This window comes from Impatiens glandulifera, chromosome 2, assembly GCF_907164915.1.
Source record: "Impatiens glandulifera chromosome 2, dImpGla2.1, whole genome shotgun sequence".
NCBI lineage: Eukaryota > Viridiplantae > Streptophyta > Magnoliopsida > Ericales > Balsaminaceae > Impatiens > Impatiens glandulifera.
The window spans coordinates 66,704,529-66,720,317 of NC_061863.1; the positions used below are offsets into that span (position 1 = coordinate 66,704,529).

Genomic DNA, 15,789 nt, shown 5'->3' on the forward strand with positions numbered 1-15,789 from the left:
TCTGAGAAGAAGAAGAAGAATTTATAGAGAGAGAGAGAGAGTTTCCATTTGCTGTTGCTTAGTTGGCAAATAAGGTTCTGTTTGGTTACACGGCATGTCGAGTCGCGCTTTTGTCGTGTCTTTGACTATATCGGTCGGCAAGCTTATATTCGTTTGGTTTTCTTCATTAAGTCTTAATATCCACTGCATTTATTATAATCTCGTATATTTTAATATTACATTATCTTATCAACACAATTTACACATTTCTTTTTTATAAAATAAAACTGCATAGATTTTTGTAATCTTCACTTATATTTTAAATTATTAAAAGTTAACTTTGTGTATATATATATATTGGTCCTTAGATTGTTTAAAGTAAAATTGTGTATTTTTTAGATACTAATTAAATAGTATATATATATTTTTTTAAAATCATGTAATATACATCAGAAATGATTTGGAGACTTTGATTGGTCAAAAAAATAATAAAATTTTTTATTTTTTTCAAAACTAATATTATAGTGACACATCATTTTCTTGTATTCCATTTTTTAAATTATTTCTCTTTCACTCCTCAATATATACAATTATACATAAATATTTTTATATGTTTTTTCAATTAAAATATAATTTATTTTTACCAACAATCAGTCATTCTATTTTTTTCGTAGTTAAGAGTATATAAATAATAATAAAAACTTGATTAAAATGCATTTTAAATATAGAATAGGGAAATGGTGATAAATTGTAAATACAATTTTTAAATGACACTGGTAAGGGTTTAATAACATGATTACTATAATATTTTGGACAAACATATATCATGGTGGGTCCACGGAAAATGTTAAATCGTGGAAATCAAACGGAATTAGTTAACCTTATTAAATATAAAAATAATAAAAAATAAATAACAATAAAAAAAGAGTTATATATATATTTATATTTTTTTTAAGTTGTAAATATAAATTCAATCTATTTTTTAAAATCAAAATAATTTACCAACTAATCAAATCTTAATATCATAAATTTAAAATGATAAAAGTTGAACTAATTTAAGAGTTCATTAACTTTTTGATTGAGTTAATTCAAAATTTTAAATGTCTTAGATGACAAATATACTTATCTTAATATCATTAAATTATGAATAATAATGAGAGAAATTTTATTATTATAGATAAAAAAATATATTGTGTAGCTTAATATTATTATAATTATTAATACTGCTTCTATATATATTTTAAGTATTTTTTAGTAATAATTTTGGGCAAGATAATAAAATGAATTGAACTTCCAACGCCAATATAGAGCCTCCACAGTATCCGGTCAAAGTCAACGGCAACAGTTTTTTTTTCTCTTCAGGTTCCTCACATTCATGAACTAAAAAAATGTGTAATTGTTAATTGGGCTGGATAATGGGTTGCCCAAAGCTTTTCAGAAGCCCACCTTAACAAATTTTGGAAAACTATTATTTTGGCCCGCTTAATAGCATTATTGATTTGTTTTAGCTTTTTAATTTGAAAGTATTATTTATCAACTTATTTGGATCTGACAAGAAACGTAAATAAATAAATAAAATATTGTACGGTGATGTAATAAATGAAGGTACAAGACAAATTCATAATACAATAAAGCAACAATACATAAAAAAAAAACTAGGCATGGCAAATGTAAAAAAACTAGGCATGGCAAATGTCCGGGTCTTAGGGGACCTTTACCGGACCCGAATCGAACCGGACCCGAAGTTGCCCCGAAAAATCGGGTCCACAATTTACCCGAACTTGATGGTTCCGATTCGATGGGTATCCGAACTGACCCGGACCCAAATTTCAAATTAGAAGTTCAGAATTTTTTTTATGTTTTTTTAATCTATCTAATTTTATTCTATTCATAATTTTATATTTTATTTTCAACTAACTAAGCTATTTTAATAAACTAATTTAAATATTTTGATGTGAAAAGAGTGAAATAGAGACAAGAAAATTATTTTCTCTATAATTTGAGAGTATCTGTTTGTTTTCTATATATTAGGACATATGAATCCATTATATTTATAAAATGAAATAAACTTATAAAAAAATTAAATCAAACAAGTCCTAACTTAAAATTAATTAACAGGTTTATTTTTTTCTCTCTTAAACCCAAACCAAACCTATCAAACCTATACCTATTGATAAGTGATAACAAATCCGCCATGGATAGAATCTGCCATTGATAGATCACATGATCATCCGATCTCTCTCTCAGCTTTGCGATCTCTCTCAGCTTTCAAATCTCAGCTTTTGCGATCTCTCTCAGCTTTGAAATCTCAGATATCCGATTTCTCTCAACTTTGAAATGTCAGATCGGGTCTCGGTTCTTTGATCGGGTACCGGAACCGATCCCGAAATAACCCGAAAACAAACTACAAAATAAATACCCGAACCGATCGGTTCGGTTCCTTCGGTTACCCGAACCGTCGGTTCCATTCTGCCATGCCTAAAAAAAAACTCTAGTGATGAAGAACACTAACACATAAGTTCTATATTTTTAATCCTAAACCCTAAAGTGATCATAATGTGTTCAATAATCTTGCATTCTCATTTATCGGTGTCATTTTTACTATTTTCTATAAAATCAAGCACTAACTTACCACATTCCTTAACTTTACATTAATTTGTTTACAATGTAGTTTAGAATATCACATGTTCTCGTGTCTTATTACTTTTTTTCATTTCATTTGTTTATTTCAATTGTAATGTATTTTGTGGACTTTTAGTCATTCTAACAATTCAATGAAGAAAGAATCTTTTTCTCTACCAGTCACATCACATTCTTAGAGAAATATGAAGTTTTACTTTGCAATTCAAAATTTCAATAGGTTTAGAACAAGAAGAAGAAATGGTAAAGGCTAGCTATTATCTCATAATATATTTAATTATGGAAAAGATATATTTTTCAATATATATAAAATCAAATCATTTTCCAAGGGCAAGAACCAAAGCCTAAATTCTTAAGCATATATCTGGTAAATATTAATTAGTTATATAGCGCAGCCATTCATGTTCCATCTCGATAATGCATGCCAACTTTAATAATTTGATTGAATATGAATTCGTCGCATACATTTAATATTTGAACAATCCCTTAAATTCTAAGTCAATAACTTGTATTATTGACTAAAATTTGTATTATAGTTTTTTGTGTATTAAAAGTAATTTATTAATATATATGTTGTTAAGTATAATTTTCAACCCTCTAGCTAGTCTTAGTTTTCACACTTTAGGTTATTGAATTTGGCTCTTGAGACTTGATTAATAATTGGTCTCAAAGATTTTGTCAATTTTATATTTCAGTCTTTTTTAACAAGGTAATTAATTGTAATGTAATAGTCATTTAAAGTAAGGAAAATGTAATCCAAAATACAAGTAAAAGTAGGAAACCACCCATGGCTAATGGGCTCTAATTAATAAGATGATTCTCTACATTTTGAATTGATTTATTTAATCGTGAAAATCATAATTAATAAGTGAAATTTCAGTATATATTTACAATTTATGACATATGTCAGCACATAAAATCTCTAAAAAAAATACTCATAAACATATAATCATTCTTTTAGCCCACTAGAACTAATTAAAGAAAAACATGAAACAACCTATGGAACAACAAATTTGCGAGATAAAAAAACCAGGAACAGGAAATTATGAGAATGAAAATTTATTTACTTAAAAAGTGGATTATTGGAGTTAATTGGGTAATATTAGTAATATTTAATATTTAACATAGATATATAAAAAATAAATTAGCCAATTTGTTTCAGGCTCTTTTGGTGACCATATAGTCTTGAGTCTTGACTGCAATAAGTGTGGGTCTAGCAGTCTCGGCTATTTTTTCCCACTGTTTTTTATGTAATGAATTTTGATAAAAAAAAATATATAATTTTTTAAATTAATTATAATATATTATATAGGTAAATTAATTATAATATATTATATAGGTAAATTAATTTATTTTATATTAACAAGTAGAAACAAAATTGTATTTACTAGCTAAATTATAAATAAATTTCATAGAATTGTTTTTTTCTTAGGAAAAGGTCAAAATTAGTTGGTGAAACATTTATTTTTATAAAAAAAACTAAATTATGCCTGATTGAACACGGTTAATTCATTTATGCAATAAAATCTTGATAGAACCTCTAATGAGACCCTTAATTACACAAATTTGAGTCATGAATTATTGATAATAAGCTTGACAATATCCTTCCGTCTAAGATGGTTTGTGATTTTTTTTTTATATATATTAGGTTGGTTGTAATCTTTTTTTCCCTTAAAATAATGACTAATGATCGGGTTAAAATAATTTATAACAATTACATATTATATGATACTAAAATATCACGAGTTTAATTTATCTGTGAAAGTATTTTGAGTTGAAACGAATGCATAGTTGTGGGGTGTCATACTAGTTTTATTTAATTTAAAAAAACAAATAACTGAGAGAAACAATAATTTTCGTGTATATTTGATTTCAATGCTGTATGTATTAGCAATGAATTTCATAGTGACATCCGAATGATTTTACGCCTTCATCAGAGTCAAGAGTACCATTTAAAAAGTCAAAGAAAGAAAATTTGGGAAAGAGATCATTTTAAAATTTTAATATTTATTTAGGCCTTGTTAGATCACCTGGTTATTTTTAAAATAACTTGTCAGTTATAAAAAAATAGATTATTTGAATAAATATATATTAAAGAAATGTATAATATATATTTTTTAAATGGATCTTATTTTAATTAATAAAATAAAATATTTAAAAATAATTCAAAATAACCCGTCTTCCAGAATTTGATTTTATTTTTTTTTTCTTTTGTGTGGACAATTTAATAAAATAATTATGAAAACAATCTACTTAATATGATTACTTTCGATCATTTAATTTTAAATTATAGTGAAAATATAATTATGGGTTAATGTGATAACTTATAAATTATAATTTTAAAGAAATTTTTTAATTCTTACCCATAACAAAATAACATTCAACCAAACTAAGAGAAAGAAGAAATAAAAGGAGAAGACATCCATACTCAACTAATTAATACGACCTGATCATTTTGTTTTGACTCATATAATATTTACCAACTAAAAAAAATTATTTATTATATAATCAACGTATGAAATAAAATAATTTAAAATAATTATTTGCATATAAATTAACATATAAATTTCAAAATGTCAAATAATTAACTTTTTAAAACTAATTTTAAATATAACTTATTAGGGTAATTCAAATGTCAAAAACCAATGCACAAAATATCAAAAAGTTACGAGTTTGATTTCTATTTTGAATTTCTTAAATTGAAGTGAAAATCATGAATATATATCTCGTTGACATACATACTTAAAAAAATATTACTATTTTTTTAATTAAGAAGAACTATCATTACACCTCACAATCATACATCTTCGCTTTCATTTAAAACGAGTTCAGATGATATCGAACTTGTGAAATATTACCATTTGCAGAAATTATAAATTTATAATAAAAATATGATAAAAAAAATATATACAAATTACAATGATTTACCTTAGCATTAAAAAAATCTCATGAAAACAAGTAAAAGCTTTCAGCAAAACGAAACAAAATATATAATATATAAAAAAAAGTAAAATAATGAAACAGCATACAAAATTGTTTCTTAAACACTTATATATATATATATATATATATATATATATATATATATATATATATATATATATATATATATATATATATATATATATATATATATATATATAAACTTGTTTGATATCTACTCTTTAATATTCTCTATCTATGATTTAAATATTAAGATATTAATTTTATTATTTAACTTAAATCATCATAAATTATTATCAGAACATAATGATAAACCTGTCTAAAAATGATAGAGTAATATAATTAATCTACTCAAGCGTCTTCATTTAAACGTATTAATTTAATGTAAAGATAATAAAAGAGTAATTATTTGTACTAATTTAATTTTCTGTTAATTGTCAAGTTTTAACATTTTTAAGTATATATTTATGTTTTTAGTTTTATTTGGATGAACTTGTGATAATTAATGTTAGGATTTAGATCTTAATTTATATGTCTACAATTTAAAATGGTTATATATTTTTAGAGTTTGTTCGGTTTGATCAGTTTATTGGTTTGAGTTGATTTAGATAAGTATTGATTTTTAGGATTAATTATATGTCTTTTTTATTATAAAAATATTTAATTGGTATATAATTTTTAAAATAAAGGTTTTTTTTTATTTATAATAATTAATTAATTGATTAATGTGATTTTGGTTAAGGTTGAATTTTTTGTTTTTTTTCAATTATTTGTTCCTTCTCCATTCATATTTGAATTCTTTGTTACTTTTTGTCAAGAAAATGCATATACTTAGTATGTAAATAATATGGACGGATAAAAAAACAAAAGTTGAGTTTGAAAATTTGTTAGGGTGAACTTAAGAAAATTATGGATAAATTGAGTTATTGTAGAAGTTATTATTTAAAAAAAATAAAGATAAATTAAATTAAAAAGAACTACAAAAATTATTTAAGATTTATATCACGTTTTAATTTAAGTACTAAAGCCCATTTGAACCTAACATGGCCCTCTAATACTCTAATACTCTAATACATATGTTCTTTATGTTTAATTCCAAAAAAATACAAATGAATCATTTAGAGTTTCATAATATTAATTAAAGACTTATTCTTATGGATTAAAAAAAAAGCTCTAATCAAACATTATCATCAACCATTTAAAAATCGACCTTTATTGAAAAACATGCAGTGTGAACATAATTTTGAGATTCAAAGGTGGGACACGCCGTTATACTGTTTGTATTTTCAGTACTACTGTTCTCCGCCACCATATAAGAATGATAGAATGAATGCATGAGTAGGCCAACAATTATTATTCATCCTTCTTTCTCTAAAATCTAGAGAGAGAGAAAATAATCTCCCGCCGGCGCCGGCGGCGTACCTATCTCCCTCTCATGAGCTCTCGAGTGGTTTTGGGGTTCTATTGCTGGGGCTGGGAATTCCTCACCGCCCTCCTCCTCTTCTCCTCCCCTCTCTTTTAAAGCTATACTTTTTAATTAATAATTACTTATTTTCTGTTGTTAATTAATTAATTATGGATAATAATATTAATAATAATAGTTTAGTAGTAGAATATGTAAGGAAAACATCTCCGGCGCCGTTCCTGATGAAGACTTATAATCTGGTTGAAGATCCGGCGACTGACGGCGTTATATCGTGGAACGCAGAAGGGACGGCGTTCGTCGTGTGGCAGCCGGCGGAGTTTGCTCGGGATCTCCTACCCACCTTCTTCAAGCACTGCAACTTTTCCAGCTTTGTTAGACAGCTCAATACTTATGTAAGTATTTCCCTAATTACCTTCCTTCCTAGCTAGCTAGGTTTATTTGAAAATCAAATTTATAATAATATATAATTAACCTAGCTACCTTCTTCACAAAATTAAGTAATCTTTTCTCCTTTCTAATTTTAATTGTTTATTAATTTATATAGTTTAACTGATAAAAGTGATTTATAGGAGAGAATAGATATCATGGTTCGATATAGATTAAAAACGCCTTAAATTACATTGAGATGTAAATCATGGTAATTAATGGGTTAAGGTTAGTTTTCAACTTTAAAAACAAAAAATTAATAATGACAATAATATGTATGCATTGGTTAAGCTTAATAATTCTTACCTTATTAATTATTAACTATAAGTTAAAATAATTACCTTAACTTATAAATTGACTCCAACTTTTACTTTACGTGTTTCCTTCTTCTATAGATCTGGTGAAAGCTGTCTTTATTTAACTTCTTATACATAAGATTAGAAAATATCAAGGGAATTAACAATGTGTTACATTAATTATCCTCTTATTACACTTTTTTTTTTTTTTAAAACAGGTTGGGATTTTTTACAATTGTTTATTAATATATCTTAGTTACATAAATGATAAAAATCACCCCCATAAAAGAGGATACAACGAAAAGTCTAAAGAATGTTCAAATAAACTACTACATTAAGTTTGTTTTTGTTGAAAAAAACTTATTTGATAAAAAAAAAATCTATTTGAGTTTTTAATTGGTTAAATTATTGTATAATGTTATTTTATAAAAAAAATAAAAAATATTTTAGTTTTTTTTTATCATAAATTAAGTAATTAGATACTTAAAATAAATATAACTAGATAGATGAGTTTTGAGTAAAAAATCAAATCTACTCTAACTTAAACAAACAAAAATTGATGGATTTTTTGTATCTGGTTTGCATAGAATATTTGTTTTAGTAAAATATATCTCATAAATGGAAGTGCAATAATTAAGAGAATAGATGTTGATATATATTATAGGAATAAACCAAATTTATTTAAACAGATAAATAAATTAATGAGTGACAAATAATTTGGTTGGTAGTAGAGTTTAAAAAACAAAATAATTAAGAATTTATTTATGTCATGATTATTATTATTATTATTTTTTAGAAAGTATTCAAATCTAATCTTTCTACCTGAAATTGTTTTAATTGGTTAATTTATTCAAATTGAGGATCTTTAGTCAATCTTGATTAGCTAAAAAAAAATATATATAAATGGTCCAATATTCCACCAATGAACCATTAATGTCATTAATGTTAGGTACATATTTCTCTCTCTACAAATTATGGTCGGATTTGTAGTCAGATATTGACCCATTTTAAACACATGTTATTATATTTGAAAATAATTTATTGTCAAATTTTTATAATAAAATATGTTTGAGTTTGAGCCCATTATAATTAAAGTTCTTCTATCTTATTGAATACAAGAAATTTCCATTTCTTTATGGTATATATACTATAGTTCAAGAGAATAGATCGATGAAGCTTCTAATTAAAAAACAAAAAGAATGATACTTGAACATTCCATTAACATAATAAAAATAATTTAAAAAATATGAGTTTTCTTTTGGTTAATATGCACTTCGTAATTCAAGAGAGAATATATTTTCATGTAATATAACTTTATTAAATGGAATGATAACGTAGTATATTTGATATTTATATATGCACATGAACTATTATATTTGGGCATTAGGGTTTCAAAAAGGTGGTGACAACTCGATGGGAATTCAGCAACGATAATTTCCAAAAAGGCAAGAAAGACCTATTATGCAAGATTCGTCGTAGAAAAGCGTGGAGAAATAAGTCTCAACAATCACCACTACAACAAGCAACTACTCCATCGCCCAAATATACCGACGAAGATCAAAGATCATCATCATCCACTTCGTCATCCTCTGAATACAATATCCTTATAGATGAGAACAAACGATTGAAGATGGAAAACGGGACTCTGAGCTCTGAGCTCTCTAACATGAAGAGGAAATGCAAGGAGCTTCTCGATCTGGTCGCACTGAAAGCGAACGGATCAGAAGAAGAAGAAGAAAAAGAAGATAAGAGGCCGAAGCTTTTTGGAGTAAGATTGAGTGGTCCGAGCGATGGAGATAGAAAAAGGGCGAGGAATGCGGTCGAAAGCATTTTCTTCTCTCAAACTTGCAAATAGTGCATGCATGAGAAGCTAGGGATGAGCTGCTTAAAATCAAGCAGGCAATTGGCTATGGATTATATAATATATAATGATATGATCATCTTTTTGTATGCTTATATAAAACTACAATATTTGGTTGGCTTGAAAATAGTATTATGTACTTGTAAACAACTTGATTCTTATTAATAATACAGTCCCTAAGTTACTTGTAATTAAGAATAAATTAACAATTACAAAAATAAAAATAAAGATTTTAGGTGGTGTGGTTTGGAAATTAACAATTATTGTAAAATTTATTTGGAGACTTTTCTTTTTACTTGTTGATATTGTCAAGTCAATGATTTTGAGATTTTATAAGTTTTTAATTAATTAAATGCATCTTAATATTCTTAACTTACTTACAATATACAGTAATTAAATAATAGAGTAATGAATTAATTAATGCATGGTGACACAAAATTTCAAGGGTGTTTGAAAGAATGTACAACTTTGAAATATATATGTATAGCTTTTTTTGACCTAACTAACACCTTTGAATTGTACGTAGAAATAATATATAGAAAGTAAAATTCCACGAACATAATTAATTAATTAATTGACGCTTTATGGACTAACTGTTCAGCGTGCAATCATATATTATTATAGAAAGTATATATAAAGTTCATAATTAATTAATTAATGGATGGTTTAATTTGATACCGTCGGCTATCTAAGAAAATTAATGATTATATCTTTTAATTTACTCAATGCCTATTTTAGATGGCAATGGGACGTCGATCATTGATGCCATGATAATTTTGAGATTTTTTTTTTATATTATATTGTTTTTGGATGATCCAATTTTGAATATATATATATATAGGCCATGGAATTTTTCTTATTGGTGTGCATTCAAATCCAAATATTTTTTTTTTTTAGTTTGGAGTCAAAAGTTTTGTGCTTACACCGAGGAAGGAAACACCGTTCATAGTTCTTGAGATGCAAAATGACCGTCGCGAGATTGATTTGCCCTCACTATTTTTTGTTAAGAGAAAATAAAATTTAAATATATATTGTATAAACCTTGTGAATAACATATATATTTTTTTAATTATTTTTGAATGGCTCTAAGTGACTTATAAATAAAATAACTAATTAAACAACTAACCGAAATAATAATAATAATTTTTTTTATTAATTTTAACATTAAACTGTTAAAAACATGTTTATATTATTTTAAAAAGTGGGAAAGAATTAAAAAAAATAAAAGTTGCACATATCCCTCATTCGATATCCAACATTTGGGACAGTCTTGAGTGAATTTGTCCTAACCCATGACCTTGCTATTAGGTCAACCTATATGTTAACACTTTGAATGATTGCCATGTTTTTGTTTTATGAGGTAATTAATGAAATCTGTGTGGAGATCACGGCCAATCCTTATCGATCAATGATATCACACACCAAACATTGTCCAGCTAGAGTCGGAACTTCTTTTGTAGTATCTTGATCCTTACCAAAACTTTAACTTCTGGTTCGGTAAACGAATAAAAGTTTTAACAAACTGTTATTTCTGTAGACTATATTTATAGTTACAACAGTGAAAATATGTATGTAAATTAAAATATTATGTAAGTAATATGATTTATCTATGAACATCCTTATAATTTAGTGTAATTTATTGGTAGAGTACATATATTAATGTTTACGTGGTTGAATTCGAAGACACTGGATCATATATATATAATATATATGTGATTTATCTATCATAATTAATTAAGAGATAGATTATTGAATGTGTGTTTCTTCTTTGTATGATACCAATGGCCTCCATATCTCTCAATTCATTTAATCATTTTATTACCGTATTGAATATCAAGAATAACACCATCTAATAATGTAACAATTTATGTGGAGAGAATGGTCATGCCATACAATTCAATACTTAGGAAAAGTACATTGAAGAACTAGTGAACCGCATCAAAAATGAGAAAGGGTCGAAAAAATATGAGTTGATATATATAGAAGCATAAAAATTCTTAATAATGTCGAGGCACTAAAATAATATATATGGACCTTACAAAAGGATTAACATAATGATTTTCTTTTTCCCAAAAAAAAAGTATTCTGATTTTCTGAATTCTCTCAAAGATTTTGAGTTTAAATGTTGGAAAATTTTCATTTGAATGGATGTTTTATTTGTTATTTCATCTCCTTGATGGTGGGATGTTTTCTTTTGTTAATTATTTTCTTTTGAAAAATTAGTAAAATGGTTTGAAATCTCTTAAAAATTAGAAAATTATTATTGATTATTCTAGCTATCTCATTTTTGTATTCTTTTGTTTTTCCTATTTTCAATTATCTACTTCTTGAGAAATGCTTTGATTTAGAAATAGAGGATTCCTAGTTGACTTAATTCTTTTTAAAATGTATAAAAATTAGAAACTTAATATACTGTCAAATTAAATTATCAATCAAATCCAATTTCATTCTACCTCCCATCAATAGAAGGATTTGGTTTATTTTAAGGTCTTTCTTCTCTTCTCACCCCCTCTTTTAATTATTAAATCACTATATTCAATAAATAAAATTTCAAATTATTATTTTATATTTTATTATTATATATTAATAAAATTTTAAGTGAAACCATTGCTAAACATTATTATTTTTATCACACTCCAAAATTTTTTAATAACCCAAATCGAAACTTGACCCAAGGAAAACCCACGAAACCACTTGCACCACTCATATAATTGTAATTTTTTTCACTACTCTTATAATCTTATGGGTGGTTTGATTTTAATTAAAATTATTTAATTTAATTTTAAAATATAATTATTAATAGTTTTAATTTAATATGTTCATAACAATGTTTTCTTTAAATTAAATTATTTTAGTATTAGTTCATCAGTTGTGTTTAATAATTAAAACAAGCCCATGAAACGTATTTAATTACATTAAGAAGGCCCAACTGTATAATTGGGCCATACAATATTTTATGATCCTGCAAAATATTAACTGCTACTATCCTCTCTCTCTCTCTCTTTCAGCTTAACCCGCCGGAGTCGATCTGTCGCCGCCGCCGCCATTAAAACTATTCAACGCCGCCGGTGGACGAACCTTCATTTGGAGTACACTATGCACTGAAGCCTTCAATCCATTGTGAAATTGCTCGCTCACTTTGTCTTCTCCAATAAGTAAAGCAGCCATCTTTATACCCTGAATGTTAATTGTCCAATTACACTCCTTCAAAGCATGTCATTGAATTCATTCTTGAATAATCATGAAACTTCCGTCTTCTGTTATCAAACACATCCGCCAAGCCGTCCCCAATCAATCAGGTTTCCGGAGAATCAATACTGGTTCAGAAGAAGCCGCTTTAGTGAACAAAGTCCTACATATCATCAAATCATTCAATCCCATGGAACCAGCCCTCGATAAGGTAGTCCCTTCTTTATCTCCTGAAATAGTAACATCTGTGATCCAGGAACAACAAGTCAACCCTGAATTAAGTTTTAGGTTTTTTATTTGGACTGCTAGAAGGAAGAGATTAGGATGTTGTGTTGCTTATGATTCAGTTATTGATATGCTTGTAAAAGACGATGGATTTGAGTTGTATTGGAAAGTACTTGAAGAGCTTAAGAATGAAGGGATTCCTATTTCTTCAGATGCTTTCACAGTTCTGATTGCTGGCTATTGGAGCTTGCGTAAAGCAGATATGGCAGTTGAATCATTTGCGAAGATGAGATTGTTTGATTGTTCTCCTGATTCCATTGCTTACAATAGGATATTGCAGGTCATTGTTGAGAAAGAGGTAATTCTCTTAGCTTTGGCTGTTTATAATATGATGTTGAAATCAAATTGCAGTCCTACATCTGTTACATATGGAATATTGATCGATGGTTTATTCAAAAATGGAATGAGTCGAGATGCACTTAAACTGTTTGAAGAAATGACTGACAGAGGTATACAGCCTGGTCGGATTACCTACACTATAGTTCTCTCCGGTTTATGTCAAACAAAGAAAATGGATGAAGCAGCTAAACTATTCGATAGAATGAGACATGCTGGATGTTCACCTGATACAATCACTCACAATTCTCTAATCAACGGTTTCTGCAAATTGGGTAAACTTGACGAGGCGATTTCATTTGCTAGGTCTCTTTCCAAAGAAGGATATTCGCTTGATATAAACGGATACAGTTGTTTGATTCACGGTCTGTTCAAGTTCAAGAGGTACAACGAAGGATGGCATATATTCCAGAAATTGCTTGATCACAATATTTCGCCTGATCTTGTATTGTACACGATCCTGATAGGGGGTTTATGTGAGGCAGGAAGAGTAGAGGATGCGGTTAACATGTTGAGTTCAATGACTGAACGAGGTGTTCTTCCAGATACGCAATGTTACAACGTTCTAATCAAGGGTTTCTGCGATATGGGCTTTCTTGACAACGCTAGATCGTTAAAGATGGAGATTTCGGAAAAGGGAGATTTTACAAACACGACCACTTACACTATTCTCATTTGCGGTTTGTGTAGGAGTGGTCTTGTTGGGGAGGCTGAAGAGATATTTAACGAGATGGAGAAGGTCGGTTGTGTGCCTTCAGTTGTGACTTTCAATGCTCTCATTGATGGGATTTGTAAGTCGGGTAAGCTCGAGGATGCAAGAATTCAGTTTTATAAGATGGAGATTAGACGACACCCTTCTTTGTTCATTCGTCTTAGCCAGACGAAAGATGGGATTCAGCAAATGGTGGATACGTTATGTGAGTCAGGTTTGATTCTTAGAGCGTATAAGTTACTTAGGCAGCTAGCTGACGATAATGTAGAACCGGACATTATCACTTATAATATACTTATCAATGGTTTCTGCAAAGAAGGAAATGTGGATGCTGCCCTTAAGATTTTCAAGGAACTTCAGCTTAGGGGACATAAGCCTGATTCGGTTACATATGGGACTATTATGAACGGGCTTCAGAAGGCTGATCGAGAAGAGGAGTCGTTTGGATTGCTTGAACAGATGATCAAGAACGGTTGCAATCCCAGCTTGGCGAATTACAAATGTCTTATGACTTGGTCTTGTAGAAGGAAGAAGGTTTTGGATGCTTTCTCGCTTTGGATGCAGTACTTGAGGAGCCTTCCGAATCGGGGAGATGATGTGGTTGGGGCAATAGAGGATGATTTCAAGATCGGTGAAGTTGAGAAATCTATTAGGGCTTTGATTAGAATGGACTTGGAAGTGGACGATTTTCAGTTGGCTCCTTACACAATTTTGATCATCGGGTTTTGTCAGGCGAGGAGAATGGAAGAAGCGTTGAAGATATTTTCGATTCTCGAGGAGTTTGAGATCGACGTGACTCCTCCTACTTGTGTCATGCTGATTGACGGTCTATGCAAAGAATCGAGTCTTGACAAGGCGGGGGATGTTTTCTATTATACACTGAGGAAAGGTGTTGAGTTAATGCCTAGAGTTTGCAACAAGTTGTTAAAACATCTCTTGAAGTCGCCGGATAATGTGGACGATGCACTCGATCTGTTGGATAGAATGAAATCGAATGGATATGATCTTGATAGTTGCCTTGACGACGAAACCAAATTTCTTATATATAATTGCGCTAATCCAGTGGAAGTTGAGAATGTTTTGCCAAGCTAACAATTCTTGTAAACATATATTATTGTTGTGATTGATTGAGGTTCAAAAGGAAATATATATTTGTGGTTGTCAATTAGAAATGTTTTAGGTATGGCCATACGTGCATCATTTGAAAACACATTCATAATAATAAAAAATTCTGAATTCAGAAATTTAATTTAATCTCTATTTTATTTAAACATAGTTATGTCTATTCAATCACATACAAAACTTCATTCAATCTCTTTTCATAAGAAAATTATTATTATTTAACATTAAATCACTTAATTTATTAATAAAATATTTTTTATTAAATTAAAAAAATTAATATAAAAAATATTTCAATAACATATTAATTTATTTTTAACAAATTTCAAAAAAACTTGGGAGAGGGATGGACGAAATAATAAAATATATAAATTTTTCTCTCTTTAATGAAAATATATCAAATAAAATATATCAAATTTTCTCTCTTTACTCTCATGTGACAGTCTTTCCATCATTTTTTTTTTAATCTTTAACCTCGTCCTTCAACTTAAGATATTTTTAATAAAAATCGAACTCGTAATATTTTAGATCATAGAAAAACGGAACAGGATAAGTTGATTTCAATCAATGGTAAGAA

General features: G+C 27.9%; 2 protein-coding genes across 2 annotated transcripts; both read left to right on the forward strand.

Annotated features, from left to right (window-relative positions):
• The first annotated feature begins 6,927 nt into the window (after positions 1–6,927).
• LOC124927481 (heat stress transcription factor B-3-like) lies at positions 6,928–9,760 on the forward strand. Its single transcript, XM_047467899.1, has 2 exons — positions 6,928–7,380; positions 9,098–9,760. Exons 1-2 carry the CDS (start codon positions 7,138–7,140, stop codon positions 9,563–9,565), a joined length of 711 nt encoding a protein of 236 aa, XP_047323855.1. The 5' UTR covers positions 6,928–7,137; the 3' UTR covers positions 9,566–9,760.
• A 2,794-nt stretch (positions 9,761–12,554) lies between these two features.
• Positions 12,555–15,258, forward strand: LOC124925822 (pentatricopeptide repeat-containing protein At1g79540). Its single transcript, XM_047465933.1, has one exon. The coding sequence runs from the start codon at positions 12,813–12,815 to the stop codon at positions 15,183–15,185; it is 2,373 nt and encodes a 790-aa protein (XP_047321889.1). The 5' UTR covers positions 12,555–12,812; the 3' UTR covers positions 15,186–15,258.
• The last annotated feature ends 531 nt before the right edge of the window (positions 15,259–15,789 follow it).

Bases quoted from the DNA above. Each gene is read 5' to 3' on its own strand.
- LOC124927481 (XM_047467899.1), top strand. From the start codon at position 7,138: ATGGATAATAATATTAATAATAATAGTTTAGTAGTAGAATATGTAAGG. The intron at 7,381-9,097 runs GTAAGTATTTCC...TTTGGGCATTAG, and splicing joins TTAGACAGCTCAATACTTAT to GGTTTCAAAAAGGTGGTGAC.
- LOC124925822 (XM_047465933.1), top strand. From the start codon at position 12,813: ATGAAACTTCCGTCTTCTGTTATCAAACACATCCGCCAAGCCGTCCCC.